Raw genomic sequence first — 7,609 nt, forward strand, 5'->3', positions numbered from 1 at the left:
TGCATCGGCAGGCGGACTCTCTACCACTGCGCCACCAGGGAAGCCCTGTCCTTATTTTTTTAAAGAGTCCTTATCTTTTCGGTAGAATGTATGGATGAAGTGTTAAATGACCAGTGAAAGGGAGAGGTAGGGAGGAGACCTAAAGATTGGCCGTGAGCCGTTAATTGGGACGTCGGGTGTTGGGTAAATGGGGGCTCGTTATACTATTCTGTAGAGTTTAAAAGTTTGAAGTTTTCCATAATAAATTTTTAAAATAAAATAAATGAAAAGGAAATATAAGTTATAACCACTCATGTTAACTGTAATGATTTTCAGGTGAAACAGATCTCAATGACGCAATAACAGAAGCAGGAAAGACCTACGAAGAAATTGCCAGTCTTGTGGCAGAACAGGTATTAACATAACCACATAATTCCAGTTAAGACTTTGTGCTACCTCATCCACATATTTAATTTAAAACCTCTTTTAAGACAGAGTTTCCAAATGGCTATTCTCTTCTATCCCTACGTATCTTTGTTAATGACATTGGCTAATAGTATTTCTTAGGCTAAGCTAAAGTGATGGATAAATTCATCATCATGAGACCTAAATACCTTCCAGTGTTGATGGTTTGAATCCATTCTCAGCCATGAGGGGATTAAAACGTACAGGAAAGCTTTGCTCAAGTCCCTGTTTGGACTCTTGCTCAGCCTGTCTGAGCCTTGGTTTCCTGGTCTGGTAAATGGCAGTGGTAGCACCTACCTGGAAAGGGTCTCAGGATCCAACAGCTAATAAAGAGAAAGCCCCTGGTGCAGTTCCCGGTGTGGAGCAGGTTTTTGTTATAGACACATGGCTTTCACTGGAGCTTTTAGTAGCCTGATTTCAATTATGTTCATCGATAACAGATAATAAGTTTCCTTAAGGGGAATAACCATCCAAGTTGTTTCAAATCCCTAAATTTAAAAACCTTTTTTTCATATGATGACTTGAAATATGTTTGTATGCACGTACATTCATGTGGTCATTAACTACTCTCCTGATACTTGTAACTTGTAACACTCAGTAACTTAATGTAGTGCCTTAATGTAGTGCCTGAATGTAGTGCCTGGTGTTATATCCTCAGGTATAACAGTTTTCTCTTCCTTGATTGTCTGAATTCCTCCGCCAATAATAACCAGTCTGTGTCTTGTTACAGCCAAAGAAAGATCTCCATTTCCTGATGGAATGTAATCATGAATATAAAGGTTTCCTTGGCTGCTTCCCTGACATTATTGGCGCTCACAAGGTAACTTGATCGTAGAAGTTCACAGACGACATCCCGGGTGAATCAGAACCCAGGCGCACCACCACCTGCGTGAGCCTGACCCTTCAGTGCCCCCCAGTCAGGAGCTGGTCTCTGAACCAGCTGGAACGGCTTGGAGTGTTTATAAATAGTGAGGTCCTAACACATTTAGATACATGGATAGTTTTTTAGTTTCTTTTATTCCGTAAAAAGATTATTTTGAGAGAACCTAAAGTATGATAAATACTCCTTTATGGATATACTTAGGTCAGGTATCAAGCATAATCATCGTGGTGTTTGGTATTCAAGTCAGTGTCAGGAATGGTACTTTCCCTCATCAGTGAGACCCTGTGTGCTGGGTGGGCAGGTCCTCAAAGGTCCTTTCCTGTCCAGATGAAGTAAGTTGTTCTGTCCCCAAGCCTGACGAAGGGTCTCCCAATTAAAATCAAAATGGTCAATATCAATTTTATATGTTTATATTAATAAAAAGGAAACTATTATAATTCCCATCATAAAGGTTTTTTTAAACTAAATGAAAGATTGGTTTGGGGTGTCCTCAGATTTTGATTCTTGTTAATTTGTCTCTCTCTTTCAAAATCTGTGTACTATTTCATTACTGTGGGTATTTTATCAACTGTAGTACTCTAGAGTATTGTGATATACTTGGCTTTATTACGAGCATCTCTACAAAGGCCCGGTCTGTGGTCCTAACAGTCCTGGCAAGTGGGCATTTCAGCATTTGGCTTTATAACTGAAGTATCATGAAGGGGTAGCATAGGAAGTAAGCTTTGTGCAGCTTCACATAGCTTAGTATAGAGCTCGGGAACATCTTCTTTATCCACTCATTCATCAATGGACGCTTAGGTTCTTCCCATTGTCTTGGCTACTGTGAGTAATGCTGCCATGACCATGGGAGTGCAAGATATCTCTTTGAGATAGTGATTTTGTTTTCTTTGGATATATGTACCCAGAAGTGGAGTTGCTGGGAAAGTAGATGTTAAAAATTCTCATCACAAGAAAAAAAAAAGTTTGTGACTCAGTGAGGTGACGGATGTTAACATACCACAGTAATCATTTTGCATTATAAATATGTATCAAATTCATTATGCTGTACATCTTAAACTAATACAATGTTATTTGTCAGTTATACTGCAGTAAAACTGGTGGCGGGGGGAAGGGGGGATGAAATAAATAAAATGAAAATGAAAATCTCAGGAAAAATCTGAGAACAGTTAGCATGTTGTAGGAGTTTGTGCCTGCCATCCGAGTTCTAGGTGGGGAGCCTGATTAATACTCTCCAGACAGTGCCAGCGAGCAGTGCGATGAGACTGGCGTGGGATATGTTTGGCAACTTTTACACTTGTTTCCGTCTAAGTATTAATTTAAAATTAATTCAGTGCCTCTTACAGAAATCACAGTAAAGCTTATGGTCAGCCCACTTAGGCACCAACTTATGAAATACTCTACTTTGTAAGAGAGACACAGTGCCCGGGTGCATATGCTAGACTCACCTGGATCGGATGACTTCCTGAACCTAGTGCCTGTTTTCCCATCGTGTACTACTCGTATCATGGCAGTGGCTTATACGTATTACAGAAAGAGAGCGCTGTTTAGTTTTCTGCTCTGTGGTAGCATGAAATTGTAGCTTTCAGCTAAGTTATATTTTGTAAGAATAGCAACATTTTTGTTTCCAAGTGACTTACAGGAAGTTACATATAGATGCTTACCTCATGTTCTTATTTTGTGGGACATTTTCCTATTCAGTAGCAAGTCAGTTATAGAATATGTTAGCTCTGTTATATTTTAAACTAATAATTGATCTTTTTAGATTTGTTTTATTAATACCACTGCATTTTGTATTTCACAGGGAGCAATAGAAAAAGTGAAAGAAAGTGATAAACTTGTTGCAACTAGTAAGATCACCCCACAGGACAAACAGAACATGGTGAAGCGTGTTGGGACAATGTCTTATTCTTTGCAAGGTAAGAAGGAAGGGTCTGTGGCTAACTAGTGGAGGTTTTTTTCTCAGCAAATTTTCTATCTTCCTTGCTGGAGAGAAACTCAAATGTGAACAGCAGTTAAATTAATAAGAACTGGGCTTCTCTGGTGGCGCAGTGGTTGAGAGTCCGCCTGCCGATGCAGGGGACGCGGGTTCGTGCCCCGGTCCGGGAGGATCCCACATGCCGCGGAGCGGCTGCGCCCGTGAGCCATGGCCGCTGGGCCTGCGCGTCCGGAGCCTGTGCTGTGCAACGGGAGAGGCCACAGCAGTGAGAGGCCCGCGTACCGCAAAAAAAAAAAAAAAATTAATAAGAACTGATTCAAAATATCTTCACAGGCCTGTTGTTTGCAGGATCCCAATGTTAAAGAAAAGCTGTAATATTTATTTACTTTTTCACGCATTTACGTGACATAACTATGAATGACAGCTTGATTAAACCTGTACATTTTTATTATTTCTTGGAGACCTTGAAGATTCCTTTCATAACCTTTAATATCAGCCCCTATCCAGATTAGATTCCAGCGTTCAGCTTTCAGCAGCATGTAACCTCCAGGCCCCGAGACCATAGAATGTGAAGGGAGTTTGAACATAGCATTTTTGGCATAGTTTGACTGTTAATAAAGAGAAAATATTAATGTTTTGAGTGTTTTCCAGCAGATAGGAGCAGTGAATAGATTTTTCCTCTTTTGGTGGATGGATAGAACATACATGGGCAAAGGAGGAAGGGGAAGGATGTTCCAGTATGAACAAAAGCACACAAAATAATGGTACCAGATTAGGTCATTGGCCTTTGGGAATGAAACACACTTGGAGAGTATTAGGAGAAAAATTCTGGTGATTGTGGAGGGCCTCAAAAGCCAGGCAGAAGAGTCTAGACTTGCTGTGGGCATTAAGAAGCCATTAAAAGGTTTTGATGGAAAAATGAAACAAACAAAAAAGCACTGCTCAAGGGAGAGGGTTTGCTAGTGACCGGGGCCGGGGGAGGGCGGGTGCAAATCGGGGGCTGACGTTAGTCGGACAGCCCGACCAGAGACCTGACTCCTGCCGTCTGAGATTTTGAGAACCCGAAAAAGATGAGGTGCTAGAGGAGAGAATGAAGGGTATTTGCGGGTTTTCTAAAGGACGTCCTTCAGGACTAGGGAAGGTGTGGGAGAAGGGAAGAATGTGTGAAAGGCATCCAGAAGTAAACAGGGAAGCCTGACTGAAGCTTTGGGCTTTGAAGGGTTTTAAAGGGGGAAGTTGGTTTTGAACTTGTGTTTGGGGTTATCCAAATAAATAAACGAGAGGCTTTGTACAACTTCAGATAACAACATAAAACTCAGAACAGTGAGCTTTTTGTAGGAATTTATGCAGGCGGTTGGCTTTGTAGGTGTGGAGTATAAGTAAGGGAAAAGGCGGGGTGCGGGGGGGTGGGCGATCAGGAGCCCTGATAAGGAGGCGTCTCCAGAGTTGGTGATGGGGTGAGGGTGCTCAGAGGCAAAGTTAGAGACGGGATTCATTTGCTGAATCGGTACATTCAGCAAACAGGAAGGATGGGCGTGTGACCCTCTGCCTGGAGAGAGCCTGAGTTCTGGCAGCCCTGGTGCTCAGCGGCACCAGGCTCCACTCTGAAGAGGGCCTTGCTCACGTCTCACTCCTCTGCCCAGCTTTTCAGAGTCCCTCAGGAGACCTGCCTGGGCAGTCTCTGTGCAGGAGGGGACATGGCAGCCAGCAGGTGCCTCACTGTGTCCACTGTAAACAGATTTGATGTTCTGAGCTGCAGCCATCTGTAGACGGTGAGACCAAGTCGGTTTCCTGCTCAAACAGTAGTTGCCGTTTGGGTGATTATCTGTGTTGGGCTTTATAGGATTTAATGAACGTGGCCGTCAACAGTAATTGTCCATCTACTGGCAAGCGTTTGCCATGAACTGTTCAAATTGTTTTTCTAGGCTCTTTCTAGCATTTTGTCAGGAACTGTCATGGGCCAACCGGATTAAATCGGTTGATGATTAATCATAACCAAGCAGAGACACCAGTTGTGGTTGTTTGAAGTCTGGGGGGCACTGACTGATGTCTTGGTTTTGGTTGTAGCTGAGATGAATCACTTCCACAGTAACCGGATCTATGACTACAACAGCGTCATCCGCCTGTACCTGGAGCAGCAGGTGCAGTTCTATGAGACGGTGAGTCGGCCCTGCTCCCAGGCCTCTGCACACGGGGAGGGCAGGGTTCCTGCTCACATACGTTGACCCTATGAAGTTAATCTGCTTGTATTTTTTAACCCTAACTAATAAACCAAAGGTGGCTAAATATTGGGCAGGGGTTTTTCCAATCTCTTTTAATCAAATCCACCTTTTCCTTTGAATAACACTGGGTTAAAAGGGGGGTTATTTTTTTAAGAAGAAGATTATTGGATGCTGGTTGTGAGGCCCCGAGAAGCCCTTATTGTGTGGTCCCTTTCCCTCCCTCCAGCGCCTCTGTGCACAGGGAACACTGTGAATGAGATGAGGTCACCCTGCCGTCCCTGCCGGCTCTCAGCTGGGGAAGGAGCCTGGCACCATGCAGGACAGCACAGACTGGCTTTGTTTGTGAGTGAGGTTTTTGCAGTGTACCAGAGGAATTTCAGAAAGAAAACGAAAACAAGAGGGAGGGTGAAACCTTAGATATTTTCACTCAGGAACCAGTAATGAAAATGTTAACTTTTGTACCTCTGCATAGCAATTTTCTTATTTGCCAGAGTGTACAGAAAACAAAGATCTAGCATGTATTGAACAAATGGAAACTCAAGACATCCGAAGACAAGTTCTGTAACTTACACAGTGACCACGTGTTGGCTGCCATGTTTCTTACTAAGTTTTCTACTGTTTCCATGGTGTTATCTCATGTATGTTCAGGGATAATGATAGGCAAGCCCCAGGCCCACGTCCACGCACGCGTCATCTTATCTTTGGGTGGACACTGCCGCACGTGTCTCTCCAACAGTCATTCTTGGAAGGGAGCTGTGGCTGATGTGCTCTGTGCATATTGTCTATTGCGTGTTGGAAACAGTTGGTTTCAGAGACGAGCTGAAGGTGCATCCTGTCTCCACACTGTGTAGCAGCAGCTGGGCCCTGTGGGGAGCCGCTCGTCTGCCAAGTCTCAGGAGTTCACAGGTGTCTGCGAGGGCAGGGGAGTCTGGGCCAGCATGGAGACCGGATCCCCCGGATCCCTGGAGGACAGGCGGATGGTCTAGGAACGATGCTGCACAGCATGGCAGCAGCTGCGCTGTGGGAAGGAAGGAGCGGGGCTTCCTGCAAGCTGGGCACCACCGCGACTGGGGTTTAGGAAGGCTTCTCCACTGCCCGGAGGCTGGGTTGGTGCTGGAGAGACTAAGAGCATCAACCAGTTCAAGGCTTTGAAACTTTTGCCATGTTTACCTCAGAAGACGTGGAAATAATAGAGTGCCATGAGGTCACGGTGGGAGATGTCTCACGGTTGTTCTGTTTTTCACCAGATTGCGGAAAAGCTGAGGCAGGCCCTCGGTCGCTTCCCGGTGATGTAGGACAGAACAAACGTGAAGAAACGCCGAAGTGCTTCCTTCTGACTTGGGGCAACGCAATTTAATTTTCTCCCTCCATCATCCAAAAAGAAAAAGAAAGAAAGAAAGAGAAAACCAAAAAGAAATAGAGTTGGAAAAAACTACATTTCCTTTATTAAGCGCCTAAATGCATCAGTTCTTTAGGGATAGTCTTTTGTTCATTTCCACATCCATTATTTAAACCAATGGAAGGAAATTGTCTATTTTGGGAAAGTACTTAAAGTTGTCAGAATTTTGAATGGAAAATTAGGGGTTTCCCCCACTGATATTTTACATAAAAATGTAATTTATGAGTCACCCACGATCTTCCAGTTCTTACCCAATGTCAGATAATTACTAATTGCTTTCTTAAAAGTATGAAATATGCCAGAATAAAAAATATATATGTTTGTATATTTTTATAACTCTTTTCAGCCCTTTGGGATTCCTGTCTATTTAGGAAGATCTACATGCCTTTCGCTGAGATATTTATGACTCAAGTGCTTACATTTCCTGGAGAGAGAAAGCAAAGAGGGGCTCCCGGGGCTGCGGCCCCTCATGTGCCGGTGACGCACGTGTCCCTTCAGAGGACAAAGCTTGGCCGAACCCCAGAATCAGAGCCCCTGCGCCCACTACCCTAAAGTGCCGTCTGCTGGGAGGAGCGCCTCCCTCCTCAGGCTTCTTCCCAAGCCCCGGTAAGGCTGGAAGAATTCACCGAGAAGGCTGGGGACACCCTCTGCCTCTGCTCCCGGGGAAGGAGCGGCCGTGCTGACCCTGCGCCCGGGAGGGCTGGCCCTGTGGGCAGACGTACCTC

General features: G+C 44.4%; 1 protein-coding gene across 1 annotated transcript in view; it reads left to right on the top strand.

Annotated features, from left to right (window-relative positions):
- Positions 1-6,973, top strand: part of SNX9 (sorting nexin 9) — a 170,626-nt gene extending 163,653 nt beyond the window's left edge. The window contains exons 16-20 of the mRNA XM_007451357.1: positions 316-392; positions 1,175-1,264; positions 3,129-3,243; positions 5,331-5,422; positions 6,733-6,973. Coding sequence (XP_007451419.1) covers positions 316-392; positions 1,175-1,264; positions 3,129-3,243; positions 5,331-5,422; positions 6,733-6,780 — 422 coding nt within the window. The 3' untranslated portion in view covers positions 6,781-6,973. The remainder of the gene's footprint in view (positions 1-315; positions 393-1,174; positions 1,265-3,128; positions 3,244-5,330; positions 5,423-6,732) is intronic.
- Positions 6,974-7,609: the final 636 nt, after the last annotated feature.

The sequence above is a fragment of the Lipotes vexillifer genome, unplaced genomic scaffold, assembly GCF_000442215.2.
Source record: "Lipotes vexillifer unplaced genomic scaffold, Lipotes_vexillifer_v1.1 scaffold935, whole genome shotgun sequence".
Lineage (NCBI taxonomy): Eukaryota > Metazoa > Chordata > Mammalia > Artiodactyla > Lipotidae > Lipotes > Lipotes vexillifer.